At 44.6% G+C, this 19,089-nt stretch overlaps 1 protein-coding gene across 4 annotated transcripts in view; it reads left to right on the top strand.

Annotated features, from left to right (window-relative positions):
* Positions 1-19,089, top strand: part of poe (E3 ubiquitin-protein ligase-like protein poe) — a 567,105-nt gene that overhangs the window by 310,000 nt on the left and 238,016 nt on the right. For all 4 annotated transcript variants that reach the window (XM_075878938.1, XM_075878937.1, XM_075878939.1 and 1 more), the window contains 2 exons: positions 5,809-6,005; positions 18,689-18,896. In XM_075878938.1, the coding sequence (XP_075735053.1) occupies positions 5,809-6,005; positions 18,689-18,896 (405 nt within the window). The remainder of the gene's footprint in view (positions 1-5,808; positions 6,006-18,688; positions 18,897-19,089) is intronic.

Raw genomic sequence — 19,089 nt, 5'->3', positions numbered from 1 at the left:
TCTATGCGTGTTGTTCCACAAGACAGAGTTTTCCGCTGAAGTAGGGGCACAAACAGAGACGTGGATTCTCTCGTCCACACACACGTTGCGGTACGTGGATGTTAAAGTTATCGAGGTAAATGAGAGGCGCGTTACAACGTCATAGGCGAGTCACTTTGAGCTCAGTGCCTCTCTTCCCGGTGTAAACACTGAATTGGACAGTGTAGCCTGTCCTTGAGTCTGCGAGGACCCAGAGTTTATACCCCCATTTGACCCCCTTGTCCCGCATATACTGACGAATTCCCGATCTTTCTTTAGACTTCACCATTCTCTCGTCCACACACACGTTGCGGTATGGCTGAAAAAGCTGCGAAGAGACGTCATTGATGTGCTGCAGTAGGTTTGCTATGCTGTGCAGCTTGCCATCGCGGACGGGGTCTGTCTGCTCCGTTTCCATGACACTGAGAAAGGCAAGGAACGCAAAGAAACTGCTCCTCGGCATAATCTTCGGAGGAATGAGGCCAGAAAATAATTCTGAGGTGTTCCAATACAGATGAAGGCAAGGCAACTCAACAATTCCCATGTAAATGAGCATTCCAATGCACTTCATCACTTCATCGGGACTGAAGTTCCTCCACCAGCCGTCTCTTTCCGCGTACGTCTGCCTATCTTAAATATGCATCCTCTCATATTTGTTCATGTACTCGCAGATAACGCTTATCACCTGCGTGGTAAAAAACAACTGGAAGAAATCGACGGCCCGGACGAATGCCGTGCGTTACTCCAGAGCGCGCCGCCGACTTCGACCCCCGGGTTTCGTCTCGGCAGAAACTGTACACGCTTGACAGATGTGTCCGTAGAATCATGTCCGTAGAACGTTGAGACCCTGAAAATGAATAAAATTGCTGTGAGTACACGCTCCACCACTCGTAACCACTGATTAGTCAACAAAGTGTGCCTCTCGCACACAGCAAACACTCACCTGTCGGACGTTGTGGTTTGACTTGACGCATCCTCATCATCGGGGCTAAAATCTGATGAGTCAACATCTTCTCCAGACTCACTGCTGCTGATTACATCCTCAAAATCGACTGTTGATGAGCTGGATTCGCGAGAAACGTGTGGTCTTTTGGGAGCGTCTACGCGCAATGATGAGGCCATGATCGACGCGCGCGCGCTACAACCTGAAACTTATCGCGGTGAGAGAAAACTTCTACGTAGCAAAAAACAAGCAAAACATCGCAGATCTCTTTGTGTGTTTCTCACTTTCTAACTTAGATGCCGTTAGGCGCCCGTAAAATGCGCGGCGGCGCGAGAATTCAAACTTGAAATGCATCGTTCAAATTGAATGATTTGAATAGACGCGGTAGTGAAATAGTTAACAGCAAGATGTGCAGCTCGCAACTCCCACACAAAGTCTGCGAGTTCTTGTTGCACGTCAGGAAATGCTCCATTTTTTGGTTCGTGGATGAAATCCTCCGGCTGAATGCCTTTGTCTCGGGCGATCTTTCTTGCCTTCACTTGTAGCAGCACAATGTTAACAGCAAGATGTGCAGCTCGCTGCTCCCACACAAAGTCTGCGAGTTCTTGTTCCACGTCAGGGAACGCTCCATTTTTTAGTTCGCGAAAGCTATTTCGCTGGCCCCTGCAAGCAAAGAGGGCGTTTTTCTGCTTCTGCCAACTGCAGATACTCTGCTCATTGGACTCCGAACTGTGGCTCCATGGCACAGTTGCCAATGGGTTCGGCAGCATTGATAACTTTCCTAGCAGCAGAGTACTGCCTGTGCAGTGCTGACGTAGCGTAAAATCACAGTAGCGAAATCATGGCCATCGTTATGGGCGCCAAGTTGAAGGAAAGGCCACTGACCACTGTTGCATGCACGGGTTTGTAAGACCAGTGTCTGCTTTCTGCCGCTGACACTACCTAGCACCTAGCGCAAAAGCACACTAACACCTGATAGGGATAATAGCACCACGCTATGCCAAAACGAAAACTGAATTTCGGCCGAAAATTCTTGAACCCGCTGTGGGAATTGAGGCTATCCCGCTGCATCTTTCTGCCTTCTCATGTCCCGACATGACTTCCCTCCTCCATAGTCTGCCCCGCTGAAACAGTGGGGAGTGACGTTTAACCACTCTCACCCTGTAGCAGATGTCGACTGTGGCGCCGTGCGCAGGGTCTCTCAGGAAGTTTCTCGCATGCGCATTAGGAGCAAGAGGGAACCTCTCCGGGACGGCATGGGATAAGCACGCATTTCTTTTCCCTCCGTCGGCTCCCTTTGTTTGGGGCTTGTTCAGACTTCGCCTCGCGCTTGCGGCGAACGCTTACCTTTTGTTGCCCTTCTTTCATACGCTAGGCCGAAAAGCGGTACGGTGTCCTAGTGCATGGCCAGGCTACTTCGACCCGTATCTCGCCAAAGCCAACACGAGCGCCTTTGCCCTCGTTCGAGGAGGAACCAGGCCCTTTGTCCCGGTATCCTCGTTAATCACTTTTGCCCATGGAAACATGCTCGCGGTACCCCTGTATAGTACTTCTATACCGTGCCGTGGATAAGCCTATTTGCTTTCCCGCAGCGCCTTTTGCAACGGGCTGTACTGCCCGTTGCAAAAGTGTTGCGACATTGAGCAGTACCGTGTTCTTGCCACGGCGACAGTTAACGCGTGCCCTGCGGCTCGCTAAGACCGGACCCACGCTAGTGTCATACTCCTTCGGGATATGTGTACACTACACCACATACAATATTGGGCTGAAGTTTTACACCCTAAAATCTAGAGAAAAAAAGGGGCTATATGGGGGCTTTTACGGTATTATAAACATGATGGTTGGTCGCATGAAAAACAGCTGCTATGCTAGTTTGTTTTTTAAATCGTCTAGTTCTCCCAAAGGCTAAAAGTAGTCATGCTAGTATTTTGTTTCTGGTATCTTGGGATGTAATAATATTATTGTTTAAATTAGGTGACATAATCGGGTAACACCCATCATAAGCACATCCTACATAAATGTTTATTTTGTGATGACTGTGGTGGTAAGTGTGGCTGTTATGATAGGTGTTTGCCAATCCTTTTTTTTTTTTTTTTTTAAGTTTGATTGTACTGGGTAAGCATCTGCCAGACCAGGGCTGGGCAGAGATACCCAAAAAAGTATCGCGGAATACTAATATTGAAATACAAGGACTGGAAGCCTGAAATACAGATACTCAGATACGTTTGCTTGTGACGTAATGAGGTATTTCAAAGATACGTTTAAAAAAAAAAAGATGGAAAAAGTATCCCTGTATACAGTTACAAAGATGCAGATACAGAAATACAAATATTGGAATACCTTGTTCATTTTAAAGTTGCTCATGCTTCTCTTTTAATAGGTGCAGACATTTAATAGGTGCAGAGTATTAGGTATAATGTGCCCTCATGTTGAAACTTTCAAGTCAATAATATTACCCAAAACACTATCAAACGGCATTGCATTAAGAAAAGGCATACATATGTTCTCGACTCGAAGTTGTTTCGAGTCGAGAACATTAATTTCACTTAGGCAAGACACGTGAACTCCCGAAATGGCTTTTCATGCAAAAAAAAAAAAAAATAAATTGGAGTGCGACATCTACTTGGGGGACAGTTATTTTTGTATGTAAAAAATGACAATACTCCCTCCGCGATTGTGCTGCCAGCGGCATCAGGTACTCTTGCCACATGCGCCATTCTGTGCGTGTGGAGAACCCTTTGCTGCCCTCGTGCACTGTGCCACTCACCGGTAGAGTGCCTTCTCTTTAAATTGGACAAAAATGTCTTCCTTACCCTTGGAAATATGCCAACCTATTTCCAGAGAAAAGTAAAGACATACACACACGTCTTGCATTGTATCGGGATATAATTGATACATGATAAAAGTATTTTAATACTGAGATACAAGTGCATTTCGCAAATGGATCTTGATACAAAAATATAGATACTCAGAGGTTTCTCTAAGGTAATATCATGATGCAAGAGTATCGCGATGCTGCCCAGCCCTGTGCCACACAAATTTTTATGAGCACAGAAATTTGAGAGTTAGAGAAATATAGCGAACATTTCTTTGCAACTGCTATTCTGGTTATAAAAGTTCTACTTCTGTGTTTTGCAAAACACTGCTCTGGAGTTGAGATGCAGCACATTCATGGCAGCCAACTAATTTGATATCAGTGGGCTAGTTTCAGGACTGAAATATCGGGGTCCAAAAAAAAAAAATGCACATGCACTGGCTGGAATGCTTGCTCAGTATTTAATAAGCCAAAATTCGGTTCAGCCAAGGGGAATTTTCATGCTTTGTTTCAGACTGTCTTTGGTGCTATGCTCAATAAACTTTGTACTTTTTGGAAAGCGTACAGTCACATAGCAATGCATAAAACTTTATCATGTCTTATAGTTGCACACAAAGGTTTCAGCATTATCAGCAACTCAAAAGTGGGCTCACTTCATGGATATTTTTAACACTTGTGCTTGTGTACACTGGAGTTTCTCCTCTTCAGCGCTAGCATGTATAAGTCTTTACTGACGTTACATTTGAATACAATTTTTTGTGGCAAAAGAAGTCCAATTTAACTGTACAGAATATTTGTCCTGTTGAAAATAAACAAGTGGGGCATGGGCTTAAGGGATGCGCGATGGACGTAGAGAGAGAACAAGGAAGTAGAATGGCGGAGCTAGCCCTGATCGAGTAAACGTCGTCTTCTTGACCTACGACCACGGGTCCTTGTTCTTAAAATTTGGTGCTGTGAAACCCGGGAGTGGTCGTTCTGAGACTGCGATGTTGTCAGCCTAGCGTCTTCGGAAGGTGCGTGGGACTGTCAGGGCCAGTGTCTCATGCGATATTGCGCTCCAGATAGGACTACTGTGAGACTCCGACACCGAAGCACATGAGGTGAACAGGCAAGTCACCGTTTTTATTACTAAAGAAGCTCAGCTTTGCCAATCGAACAAGCACATCCTCGACGTAACTGAAGATGAGGCAGTTGACGAGGAACTCGAGGATGCTGCACGCTACCGTGAGAAGATCGTGTATGCAATCGCTGAGGGGCAGTATTTCCTGTCTAAACGCAAACTGTTTGGTCATGTAAGTGACACCAGCTATTCTGCGATTTGTTACACCAGACATAAAAGTGAAAACTACAACCGAGTTGATTTCCATAAAACCACGCACGACTGTGACATTGTGGAAAGCATGTAAAGAGACATTACAGGTCGCGAAAGCTCGTATTCTAAGTGCGAAAGTGGATTTTCTGCTAGTCAAGCAAAAGATGAAAATAATTTGATTGAAGTTGAAAGAAATAACATAGCATTGGACTTGACGGCGTGCGACAGTGTGGAACTGTTCATTCAGAATTCGATGCTTCTGGCCACTTTTGGCAAAGATGAAGAGACGATGATGTCCACGGATCATACTCAACAGTAGGGCATGGGCTTGGGGGGACGCATGGTAGAAGTAGAGAAAGAGAAGGAAGTAGGAATGGCAGGGCTAGCTCTGATCGAGTAAATGTCGTCTTCTTGACATATGTCCTTGTTGTTAACATGTCCAATAGAACTTATATCACAATATAAAACAAGGAAAAGCAGCAATGAATAGATCATTATTAGACATACATGTCGGTATTTTAAAATATTTTGAAATAGTTTATGCTTCAATGACTGCTACTGATAAATGTACATCCAAAGTTATGAAAGTTTGCTTGGTGTGTTACACATGAATGTATGTGAATACAGAGGGTGTTCATTGATGTATGGTGTGCGTATGAAACAAGAATAAACACTGGATCTATTTTGTTAGTCTGTATAACAGTGTATTGTTCTTTACAGTGCACAAGGAAGAGGTGCTTGAAGAGAGGGGCTTGCTTGAGAAGGTACACGTAGCAACCAACACATTGTCACCTTCAGAAGACAGCCATTTCCTGAGCCTCTTGACTGATGTTTTCTGGCATCTGCATTACCAGAGGCCTCGGAACCTTGCTCTGGCCCCAATCTCAAAACATGGCCTCATTCATGTTGAAGCCACTGTGAGTTTGTCCTCTTTTTTTCTCATGGCCCTGTGTTGGATGGCCTGCTTAATAATGAACAAATACAGCTAATTAGAAGCAAATGTAGCTGATATTTATCAGAGTGCATACAGATTCTTAGAACCATTGAAAACCTTAAAATTGGAAAGTAAGCTCCCAAGGCCCCTTGAAGGCCGAGAGTTTTCACATGAAAGCTCTACTATTTCTTTAGTAACACCTCATGAAAAGGAGTTTTGACAAAGCTGATTAGCTTTATTCAGCTTTGTCTGGTCAGATAACTGAAGAGCCTTTTGTTTGTAGTGTAGCAAACTAGCTTCAATTTCTAAGGCCATCAGTTAGTATGGAACAAACTGTATTAAAATAATTAATTGGTTACTCAATGCTATGTCTAAAGCTAGTATGGCCACATCGTCATACAGCTTGGGTGCAACTCAGAAAACCGATTTATTAGTCAACACCAACGAGTGCTGTTAGTATACTTGCTTCTTTCAGAGGTACGAAGATCGAAATCATGTAAGCCTGTGTGAAAAATTATGCGAAAGCACTTGCACGTGAACATATATAACATCCTTTTCTTGTACACTTAACTGCTGTTATTGATTACCAGAATTTGCAGTCAGACAAGCAGTCCTTCCAACAAATACTACCCATTCATAGATGAAAATGTGTGTTCCTACTTATGTATTTCTGATTGCCAAACAGACAAGCTGAACATACCCAGTGTGTTGGCTAACAAAGTACACTCAAACCTTGATGCACTCGAACCTGACTACATCGAACCCGTTTATATCAAATTATCCCGCATATCAAACAACCTCTGAACACTGTAAATTTACATTGAGAATATATAGCAAAAGTTACTACAGTAAAAGCTCGTTAATTTGAACTGCAAGGGGAAGCCGCCTCAGTTCGAATTAACGAAAGTTCGAACTCACGAAAATGAACAACAATAGTACACTGTGAGTAGGGCATAACAATTTAATTTTTGAAAAAATCTGTAATCGCGGTCTGCCTTCTTTTCTTGAAGGCGACAGCCAGCTTTTTTTGCTCGAACGAGCGAGCTTGGTGGAAGGCCTCTTCTCCGCCTTCTTCAAAACTTGAGAAAAAACGGGCGACATTCAATCTGGCCATGACTTCCGCAGCAGAGGGCCGCACTGGTGCTTCGTCCTCCTCCTCCTCATCGTCACTGGCAGCGACAGGTTCTGCACTTCTCACCTGACATATTATGTCGCCATCCGTGAGTGCACCACACACCACTGCACTTGAGTCCACATCGACAAGGGCCGCAAAGCAGACGTCTTCCAAAACGTCCGCCATGGGGGCGGTGACGCCGTGTTCAAGCAATGGTGGCTCGTCAGCTTGCAGAGCTTAGGTGTTGAAGCCACAGTGGCAAAAGCAATTTGCTATCGTAAGCGCGGTCACTTGCTCCCAAGCACGCACAAGCATGTGTAGTGCACTTAGGAGCGTCACTTGGTAGTTATTGCACAAAATAATTCGTTCCAACATATGACGCTGAATGATTTTAAATTTGTAATTATACCCTGGTCTATGGGCTGCAGTACCGCTGTCGTGTTTGCTGGAAGGAAGGCCAGCTTGTCGTGTTTGCTGGAAGGAAGTGTTTTGGCACGGTATTTGCCGCGGGCACATGCCATCAAGTCGGAGCAGCAGAATCGCGACAGACGGGAAACTACTACCGGCGCTGCCGCAACAAACGTTAGTCGAGGCCTAACACCAACACAAAGAATCTCGACAGTCGGAAGCTACTCCCAGCACTAACAGCCGAGGTGTACGACGCATGCCTGAGACAGACTGCAGAGAAAACTGGGCGAAGCTACGACACACCCAATTTGCTGTGTGCTGGTCATGCCATCTGTCATCTAACAGCGACAACTACGCAGGATTTTCAAAGGCTCCGAGATTGGCTCTTAAAAAAAAAAACAATCTTGGAGGTTACGTAGGACAGAGAGCAGGCAGCCACTGAGAGAGAGAGATTGTGGGGGGAGGGGGGGAAGAGTAAGTGGCGCTATTTTCTGCACTCTGGTCTCTGTGCCAGTTTCTCTGCTTCTCTCTCCGCTCCCTGTCAATGCCGCCTCGAAACTCGGCAGCCGCCCTATCGAGTGACTAGCCAAGCTGCCGGCGCGTAGTTCGAATTATCTGCGGCGGAACCTACTTGCGTTCGTATTAACGAGCTTTTTTGTTCATAGGCTTGTATGGAGCTTGGCCGGACCACAACTTACAGTTCGAATTATCCATAAATTCGAATTATTAAAGTTCGAATTAACGAGCTTTCACTGTATTACATAGAACGAAAATGGCAACGAGAACCGATATATGAAACTCCATGTACTTCAAAAGTGCCCCAGCAAGTTGGCTTTCCCTCGTGGTGGCGGGGAAAACTGCTGGCGCCAACTCAAGAAAAAGTAGTTTAGGCACAGCTGTGCACGGGCGAACACCCCCCTGCAAAAAATTATCGTGGCCTCCTCGCAGCACTTACAGCCAATCGGAGGCCGTCGTGTTTTCTCCAAGGCGTGGATGCGGTACAAGTGAGCGCCATTTTTTTTTTTTTTTTCCTAATGTTTGTATGCCTGCTGCTGCCTCTTTTCCTCGAGTCCTCATCCAGCATGGTCCGTGCTCGTGACCGTGGTGTTGCCTGTTGGAGCTCTGTGAACTTTCTTGGCGCGGTGTCGTCATGGCTTGTGGGAAGAGGCAGAATTAGCCATTTGCCGCGAAACTCTAAATCGTAAATCGAGTCGAGTGTGGCGAGAAAAATTGTCGGCAGAGAGCTGAAGGTCGACTTGCTCAGAGCTCTATTGAGTAGATCGCGGGAAGATGTCACAAAGGAGACAATCCAGAACTACTTTAGGCATGCCGGCCTCCACATGCCTGGTGATGACACCCTGAATTGTAATGACAACCCTGAAGACACCGCAGGTGTTTCCGCTGAAGTTTGGAGCGAGCTGGCAGAGTTCCCGGGTTCGTCGAGTTCCCGGGATCCACGAGTTCGTCAGTGTGGACGATGATGTCACCATCTTGACCTAGCTACAAGATGAGGACTACGTTGCAGATGTCGTGCCGACCATGAGACAGCACGACCGCAATGAAGAAATTGACGATGGCCTGTTGCCTACATTCTTCAAAGTGATTAGTGCACTTGCGTTGGTCCGGCGCTATTGTGTGATAATGGAAGGTTGCGGCCTCATCTGCTCCGACTCATTGGACAACGTGGAGGCGTGCATGCTGTTGCAGGCAGTGAAGCCATTGAAACAGAAGAAAATCCACGACTATTTTGTTCTGAAGTAGGGCATGCAAGTATGCAGTCATCATATTAATAAAGTACTTTTCTTATTGGATGTGCCTTCGCATCATCAAATCCTATAGCGGGCCTATATCGAATTATGCCATATATCGAACTAATAAACTCTTTTTGGTTAGTTTGATATTCTCAGGTTCGACTGTACAACGAACTTAAATGCAGTCCAATCCACTTTTAACGAGATCAGATGTAACGATCTACTATTATAACGCCCATATTTCGATGAACTTGCGAATTTTTTGTGCTACCCTCTAAAACTAAGTCTACCTACAACGAGCATTTTTCAAAGCCTCCTAATTCTACAATGAACACTTCCGACACTGTCACGATAAAAATATAACGTATACATAAGAAAAAAAGTAAAAAAAAAAAGCGGGCATTCTAAAGCATGTGATAGGGGCATGCTCGCGTGTACCTCGCTGAAGTTTGCTTGCGACGAAGATATATAGACCGCGGGAAGCACTGCATGCAGATTTCAGACAGTGTGAGTGAGTTCGCTCACTTTCCAGACATCTCTTTACTGGCAGAACGAAAGTGAGGAGAAAAAAAAACGAAAAGAAAAATGGGAGGCACCATGAAGACTTGTGGTCAGCTTTCACATGGCAAACTTTTCTGATACCGTTCTCGGCATCTACGACCACCGACGAATAACCAACAATGCCTTCAAACGCAAAAAGCCATAAATGCAAGAGACAGTAACTTTTGTCGCGTGAAACTGAACTTTCCGACACTGCAACGTGCCATTTAAGGTTTTCCATTTTTCGGTAACGACAAAAACAGGTCGATTAGTGATATCGATTTCCATGCAGTTGCAGCTGTGCCTTATCAGATAAGTATAAAAAAGGGTGATGACGAGGTGGCCGTTGGCGATGAACGTGCGGTTTTGTCTTATCACAGTCATCTGAAGATAGCTGCTCGATGTAGTTTCGGCAGTACAAGGGCATCATGCTGCCATTTACATGTGTTGCTTGCAAAATTCTTCATTGTGTTAAACAAGCAGGCTACTCACCGCAACAGAGCACAATCCCGAGTGAAGCATATGCGAAAGTGCACAAACGTGCACATACATTGGACTGCATGCGACGGCGAGAGCCGAGTAAGCGACGTGCTACACGCTAGTAGCCAGGGATGATTGGTTCGACGTGGCGGTACTGTGCTTTAGTGGAACAGCATGAGTTCATTGTGAGCGTGGTTGAATTCCCCCCGTGAACAAACGGGCGTCGTTTAACATGAAAAAAAGCCTAACTTGTCAGTGGGGGATTGGCACTTCTCAATAAATATACACGGTCTGGCTAATAAATACACGGTCTGGCAATAAAAAAACAGTCTGGCTTGGCCACTAAGTGGGCGTTTTCATGTGCAGGTCTATATACAATGACTACTGGTATAACGACCATTTATTGCGGCACTTTCAAGTTCGTTTTAAACGAGGTCAACTGTATAACGAAATATCAGTTATAACGAAGTAAATGAAAAGTACTTTTCAATAAACACTGCTAGGAATATGCCTTTATAACGAATTTTCGGTTACAAGGAAACTATTTTCGTGTAAGATGCGACTTCATTATAATGAGGTTTGAGTGTATAGCAGCAGTAACTTGGCGTGTTAAAGCGAATCACTGTTAATACGTACCTGCCAGGAACGGCTGTACAACTGTGCCCGAAACATATTACGCAATAATCACCAGCTACAAATTTGCATTTCCTGACATGCATCATCGCTGCCAACAAAGGAATAAAATCAGTGCCTTAGGAAATATTGCCTAAAGAGCCTACAGCAAAACCAATTCTTTGTTTTTGCCGAAGTGCAGAAAAGGTTGTCACTCTCACACAACTATAGGATAGCACGTGGTCACGACATCAAGAAGTATTTCGAAACTACTGCGTGGTCTGGGATACACAGCAGGGTCTGGGATACGCAGTGTGGTACAGTGACAGAACGGACATAATTGTCTGTGCATGATAGATGTGTTTCGCAGTCTGCTTTTAAGCAAAAACTGAGTTGTTTTTAATTGCGATTCAATCGCAGAGAACCAAATTGTTTACTGCATGGCTAGTTGCGTGCAGCACTTTGCCTACTCGATGCACACCGTGACTGCCAATCTGCTTGCTCGAAGTACGCTCACTCCCAGGCATGCACAGATGCAGCGAGTAGCCTGTTCGGTTAATTTGGCGACAACAAGCTTTCTGCAAATGATGCGTTCTCCGTGATGCTCTAGCAGTTCTGGCAGTGGATGGAGACGCGTTAGGGCTGTCGCTAAATGAAAGAGTGCAGTATGGTTATAACAGCACTACGCTTGCTGTACCATACGCATGTTAGCATAATACAGCAAGGTTTCTTGGTGCATACGCGTGTTAGCATAATACAGCAAGGTTTCTAGGTGCCCGAAACCCGCAGCGCTAAAGCCCACGACAGCGAGCTGCTTGTGTTTCTGTAAAAGCAGTGTGTGCTTAAATACTGTACTGCACAATAAAGCATCAGTGACCTGCAGCGCAGCACATTCAAGTAGTCTCCTATTAAAAGCGTGCTGTAGGCTTAAGTGGTGCTGCATCACACGCATGCCCAAGCAGATAGCCAGGGATACTTACAGTGATAAGGCTTTGTGTAGGCAGTAAGTTATACTGGCATGTTTTTCAGTGGTTGCCTCTTTGCCTTCGTTTTTTTCTCTATGATTACTCACAAAGGCATCGCCGCAATTGCGTGGAACTCGGAATAATTGATCAACATGACTGAAAACTAGGGGTGTGCTAATATTTGAACTTTCGAATATTTTTAAAATTGTGTTTACTATTTGATTCGATTTTCACTGAAGTTTTGACTATTCAGACTTTCAGGAGACAAATACAGCTAACATCCGATTGGATGGATGTTAGCACATAAACTCGACAAAATGCAAATTTCAATATGGGGATGCACTGTGCTGTTGCAGTGACCCCTTCATATGTTTAATATGCTTCACCGCATTACACTCTCTGTTGCAGCAAAGCTGTCTTTAGGGCTTTGTTTTGTTTGTAAACTGATATTCACGAAAGTGACCTACTCGGCATAGGTTAGAGCCTTAATTAATGCTATTATTGACCAAAAAGTTTTCGAAAAAATTTGACAAAGATTTTCAGCATCTAAAATTTCAGATGTTTTTATACATTGTGATGTGTACGGGGCAGATAAGCAACTCCATGTTCAAAGAGAGCATGCCCTTCCTTTTTATGCCAAATCAGTTAGAACTCCACAGGAGTTGAAGAGGGGAGAGGTGGAGGAAACAATCTTTTCCTTTTATACGTGCAAAGTGTTGTCAATACCGCATTTGTTGCACGAAATCATGTAAATAGATATTACCCAGTCTTTGCTTTGACAAAACAAGCCCCGCCACGGCTAAGGTACTCGGCTGCTGACCCGCAGGTCGCGGGATCAAATCCCGGCTGTAGCGACTGCATTTCCGATGGAGGCGGAATGGTGTAGTGCCGTGTACTCAGATTTGGGTGCACGTTAAAGAACCCCAGGTGGTCGAAATTTCCGGAGCCCTCCACTACGGCGTCTCTCATAATCGTATGGTGGTTTTGGGACGTTAAACCCCACAAATCAATCTGCTTTGACAAAACAACTAGGGGTCACCATCCCTTCAGCACTTCACCAACTTAGCCAAAAGAAACACTTCCATGTTTCTATCTCAGAAGAATGTGCTTAGGGATCCTCCGCAATCATTTATCTGTAGTTTTCTCTTCAAAGTATTTCAAAAATTTGAAACAAAAATTAGGAATCTTCACTAAAACCCCATAACAGAGTTGCATATGACACAAAAATAAGTTAGTTGCATTCAAAACTTGGTTATAAAGGTATACTTCTAACACTACATCACAAGACTATTTTCATTTACTTTGTTATAACAGATCTTTTGTTATATCCAGGTTCATTATATTGAGGTTTGAGTGTATTAGAATATTCAATTCAATTTGCACTCATATTCGAATTCACTTCGCACCCAGCATTTTGCTATTCGCACAGCTCTACTGAAAATCATTCGCGGCACATTGTGGCATCTGCAAGTTCAGCAGCACAGTAAAATTTTCTGGTGCAAATTGTTCTCTTGGCACACAGCTTGTACGCCGGTAGTGGTAGGCATAAGAATAACACTACCGCTTAAGGGGTCCGAAAATGCATGAGTCTCTGTGATACTCAGTAGGGGATTCATCGTAACTACATTTTAACCATTTGTATACTTGAAAGTTGTTATGTACTAACGAGGTTTAGGCCATGTCAAATTGTGGTGTTATGTAGCACTTAACAAATGTAAGGTTAAACTACTTGCTGATCAAGAAAAAGAAGGCTAAATCTTATATGGATATACTCGAGAAAAATAACTTAGTATGAACTACAGTTGCTTTTTTGTTGTTGTTACAATTTATTTTGATAGTACAGTCAAACTACGCTACAGCCAAATTCACTGGGATTGCGAAAAATTTCATTTTTGGGGGAACCTCGATATCGCAGAAAAAGTGGTAAATAAATAGAAAAATATATGCACGACACTTAAGGGGGCAGACTTATCTTAGACATTTTTTGTTTGTTTTTTCAGTGATCTTTATCAAAGTGCACAGGCTTATGTGGTTCTTTCTGCCAATTTTAAATATGTAATTGCTTTTCCTGTAACTCATCTTCGTCCTGAGATAACTTAACTTCACCCCCTATTGTTTAAAGCCACCATAGAAAAAATAAGTGCCTAATTAAAAGTGATGTTTAAAATATAGGAACATAGACTAATGACTAGAGATTGAAAGTATGCAAGAAGTTTTCTTTTTTGGCCTTTTTTGGTTGATTTACAACAAGATGAACTTACCCATTTTCAAAAGCAGTTTTACCCCTAATTGCATTATAACTTGATGAGTATTTAATTAAAAAGGCTGGTGCTCTCAATTCAGTCCTAGCTGCAGAGATATACACATTGAACAGAATTGATCAGTTGTGAACTTACTTTTCTGAGAAAAAATGGAAAAAACTGATAACACCCAGTTTCTTTTAAAAACACCAATCAAGGCGTACATGTTTTGAAATGCTCAAAAAAGGCATTCATAAATTGGTAGTAGAGTTTCAGACACAGGTGCTGGCAAATTATAAAAATGCGTCAAAATAGGTTCCCCATTTTTTGCAGGTTCTGCATTGTGCTAACACCAAGAACCTGTACAGTCAGAATGACATTACAAAAAAAATTACCACCTCCTGGTGGGTGAAAATGTGCATAGGAATAGAAAAATACTTGCAGAAACCAAAAATGCCAATTTTGAAAAATGCATTTTTTTGTCACTTTTCGTTCCCAAAGACCAGTCTGCCGTCTTAAGGGGCCAGTCTATTTCCAAAACTTGAAAAATCACTTAAATTCAAGTGCTTGCGCTTTCGCACAATCAACAGCAGAATGCACTGCTCACATATGTGTGCAGCTGCATGGCGACATCGTCATCATGGGTGCAAAAAAAGCGACCCAGGATGTTCAAGTAGTTTATGACCTGCGAAGAGGTCACTGGTGTCCGGACCGCTGGAACACCATGCGGGGCTTCATCGTCTGATAAATCGACGGTGGCAGAAGCTGCGCGAGCACTCCTGAGGATCTCTGCATCACTCGGCTCCTCGTACACGATAACGTCCGCGTTAGCATTAACGTCCTAGGGTACAATGCTGACACCCCCGAGAGCTGCCCATGCTGCGGCTGTTTCTGTGTCTTGTCTTGGTCCGTCATCGGCAGCTTGTACGTCGTTGCTTGTGCTGGCCAAGTTCATCTCTTTGCGCGGAAACCCTGTGTGCACAAAACAGTTAATGTCATGCTGTGTCGACATCCATGTAGTGGCCAACATTTGGACAGCCATGAACAAGTCGCCTTCAACAGAATTCGCTGAAGAAGCCTTGATCGATAATGCGTGCTTTGAGCTGTTGATGACGTGTTGATGTCGGTGACGTGCAGTTTGGCGGAAAAAACTTCACTGCAATGTTCATGAGCTCGACCTTGCTATCCTGGTGATGTGCTGAGCAATTATCCAGCAGCAAGCAAACACTGCGGTCTTGCTTTCTCATGTCTTTGTTGAACACAACGATCTAGTCAGTGAAAATAGCCCTCGCCACCCATGAATGGTTGTTGGCAACCTACTTCACTGACAGGTTTTTCGTGCCATTGAAGCACCGCAGTTTGGCGCTCTTGCCGATAACGAGAAGGGGCTGTTTGTCTGACCCGTCCATACTTGCGCAAAGTAACACGGTGACTTGCTTTTTACTCTGCTTGCCTCTGTAGCACTGTTTGCTTTTGAAGTCAAGCGTCTTTGCTGGTAGCATTTCACAGAAGAGCCCAGTCTCATCAGCATTGCACACATCGGACGCAATGTACTTCACAACTGTGTCGGCAGTGTTCGACGCAATCCACGATGATGTACCATTGCAGTCAGCAGAAGTGGACTCCCCACACAGCACCTTCCGGGCGATCTCATGGCACTCCTTAAATCGGTTGAGCCACCCGGCACTTGCCTTGAAGTTTTCGTTGATGCTTAAAAGGCAGGCATAGTTCAGTGCTTTCTGCTGAATTAGGCTACTGCTTATCGGCTCTTCTTAACCCTCATTTCGCAAAACCAGGCATGCACTTTCTTGTCAAGCTCTTCATGAGCTGGCTGGGTCGTCTTCTTTCGTTGGTCGGATGTGCCCGATGCTAGCGCATTTAAGATGCTTGCTTTGGATTTCAGTATCGCTGACAGCGAGCTCGGTGCGATGCTGTATTCCTCGGCGATAAATCGCTTTTTTCGTCCTTCTGCTGCCGCGACAATTATTTTTACCTTCTGCTCTAGTGAAAAAAACTTCCGTTTCTTACTCTGTGGCACCGCCATAAGTCTTCGCTGCCGTAGACCGAAGAAAAAAAAAAACACGCAGGTCGGAGCTAACAAGCTGCTGAACTACTGATTTACTGAGCTAACAAGACGATGCGAGGACTAACCAGGGCTACACTGATAACACCACATAACAGGGGAAAAAAAATTGATGAGCCAGCTGCTATTATCCAACGTGTAGATTCGGCTCGGCTTCGGCTCGCCAAGCTCGCAGGCTTTCACGGCATACCTACCAAGTCTCCCGGATTGGCCGGGAGACTCCCGGATTTGGATTTTTTTTTCCGGTCGTACGGTTGTCATGAAAATATCCCGCAAATCTAAATTTCTGTGCCTGATTTGGCCGCATTGACAAAAAAGCAGCCAAATCCGTTCCAGGCTTTTCGAACCTACCCCATTTTATTATAAATGAGTTTAAGAGGCGTTCATGTAAATGTACAGCATAATCTCAGTGATGCGAAACCGGGGCAGATACGAATTCCTAAATTCTCCAGCCAAATTTTACTATGTTCATTGAGCGTCAATTCTAATGTTCCGAACAGATTTTCTAATAGCGGCGGGTGATACAGACTTTAGTACGGAAATTGTCGAACGAAGACCGAGAGCAGCATACTCGAAGCTTCGGAAGTATGCGTGCGACCGGCGCACTTAGTGCGTGTGATTGTCGTTGCCACAACCGCTGAGGACGAAACCGCAGTTGCTCTTGACACGATCATGTATGGCGAAGGCGTAACTGAGAGAACCCCGAAAGTGTGTGCTCAACCAGTCAAGGCAATGCTGCTTTCTGCAAACTCTGCGGACAAACCTGCGGCAGATGCTATCGTAGATGGCATAAAACGATTTAGTTTTCAAGGCGCATGCGCAGCCAAGTGCATGCGGGGATTGTAAAATCGCCGAAACCGCCGTGTTCACCGAAACCGCCGTGCACAATACCGCGGTTGCGGTGACGTTATAGCGATCTACGAGCTCCAAGGGCACGCAGCGGTAGGTTAGAGGCTGTAATTATGTAAAAATAAAGAAAAGTTCCAGTTTCGCCGCAAGGGCGAAGGAAGAAATGCGGCAGCAAGAACTTGGAATGTAACGCAGAGAACGGCAAGCAGATCGAAACGTCCAGCGCGCTGCTCACACACACAAATGATGCACAAAAACGATACTCGCAGGAGGAGAGCGAACTAAGGGCGTTTACTGCTCGACACGTAACGCGCTGTTTAAACAAAAACGATGCACGATACGTAATCACAGGTACAGATGAGTACAAACTAACAAGTGTCCCAGTTATACTTGTGTATGAAAAGTGCACTGTTTTCGCAAAAGAGGCTTGTGCAGAGACCAAAGTGACCTTTTCGGGCCCGGCAACTAACGCTTTCCTTTCAGTGAAAGCCAAAGAAACACGATTCCCCCACCAAAGGATAAGCGCGCGTGCACAGACATCCATCCATGGGACAAAGTACACGTGAGAGATAAGCACGCGTGGCACGTCGCGACGAGCTCGACATAGAGCGCGGGCGGCTTTTTTTCTTTAAGAGTTCATATATATAGATAGTATACATATACGGTAAAGGACGGCGGCGGTGGCGACGGCAAAAAAATACTGTCCATATGATTGCTATCGCAATAAAAGGGGGCCAGATGTGTTTTGGCGCCGTCCCGTCCATTCACGTGTGTCCCAGGAAGACGCACGCGAGTTGTTTTGACTGAAATAGATTCTTCTAGTTGTGTAGATCCTTTGAGACTCTCACCTTAGTGAAAAACTCTACCCTCGTGTGTTCGGCCACTCTTAGCCGCTATAAGACCACAACGCTGATGTTGGCGCTTGCGATTGAGACCCCTGTTCCACCCCCTTTTGTATTTCGCGGTGTTTTTTTGTTTGTTTGTTTGTTCTTGGTGTTTTAATTCCCCACCCCTCCCCATTGCGGAAATCTCCTAGATTCAGAATCCTTCAACTTGACAAGTATGCACGGCTTAAATCTATGCTTCAGAATGCTGCGGAGCATCGTCATCAACCTCAAATGATGCTATCCCCCATGGTGTCATAGTTTTGCAGCATTTGGCTAGTTACGTGGACTTAAGTCAGCTTAGGTGCGTTTACTATCGTTTTAGCTGCCAGATAACCAAGGAAATGTTTAATGTAGACTCTGAATGTGGGCCAGCTAATAAGAATGTCGCATTAGAGACAGCACGAGAAAAAAAATAATAAATGCAAAAAGAGCTGCTGTCATGTGTACTTTTTTTTTCATGCCGTTTTTAAGTACAGTCTACTTCAATTTACTAGTTAGGGGGCTTTGATTTGTGGCTGGTCAAGTAACTCGTGTCCCGGGGAAATTTTGTTGAACCAGGAGAACAGTATAAAAATGGTTCGTTGGGGAGGTGGTTTTAATACAGTATAGCCTATGTGATGTGGGCGGAGAATCGAAAAATGTTCGTTGAAGCGAAATTTCATCGTAGCAGAGTTAGTACTACAAGATCAGCTTTCTGTGTTAACCATTGCCTTCTGTTTTTCATTCTCTGAAAATAGGTGCAAGCCTTGGTTGAGGTGATGTATGCATTTGTGGCCTTGGATATGGAGAATGTGAGCTTGGTGGCAAAGCTGTTTGCCCGTCTGCTGCTCTGCGAGGACACGCTAGTGAGCTTCGCTGCTAAGCAGGCCATCATTCGGGTGCTGCGGCCCAAGACACGGAAGCGAAAAGTTTTCATTCCTCGTACTGCTCAGTGTAGTACACCTGGTAAGTTCAATCATATAGAAAACTGATTTTAGCCCTCAAAATTCAGCAGAACCATCGTGTAGTCTAACCTTCTACAGAGTGGATTCAATATTTAGCCTATTAACATTCAATCATGCCAGGCTTAAGCACATTCTACAGCAGTTTCATTTGTAGAAAATTTGGGATATACGCCCCGCCGCGGTGGTCTAGTGGC

This window comes from Rhipicephalus microplus, chromosome X, assembly GCF_043290135.1.
Source record: "Rhipicephalus microplus isolate Deutch F79 chromosome X, USDA_Rmic, whole genome shotgun sequence".
In the NCBI taxonomy this organism is placed as follows: domain Eukaryota; kingdom Metazoa; phylum Arthropoda; class Arachnida; order Ixodida; family Ixodidae; genus Rhipicephalus; species Rhipicephalus microplus.
This window is presented reverse-complemented; position numbering and strand designations above follow the sequence as displayed.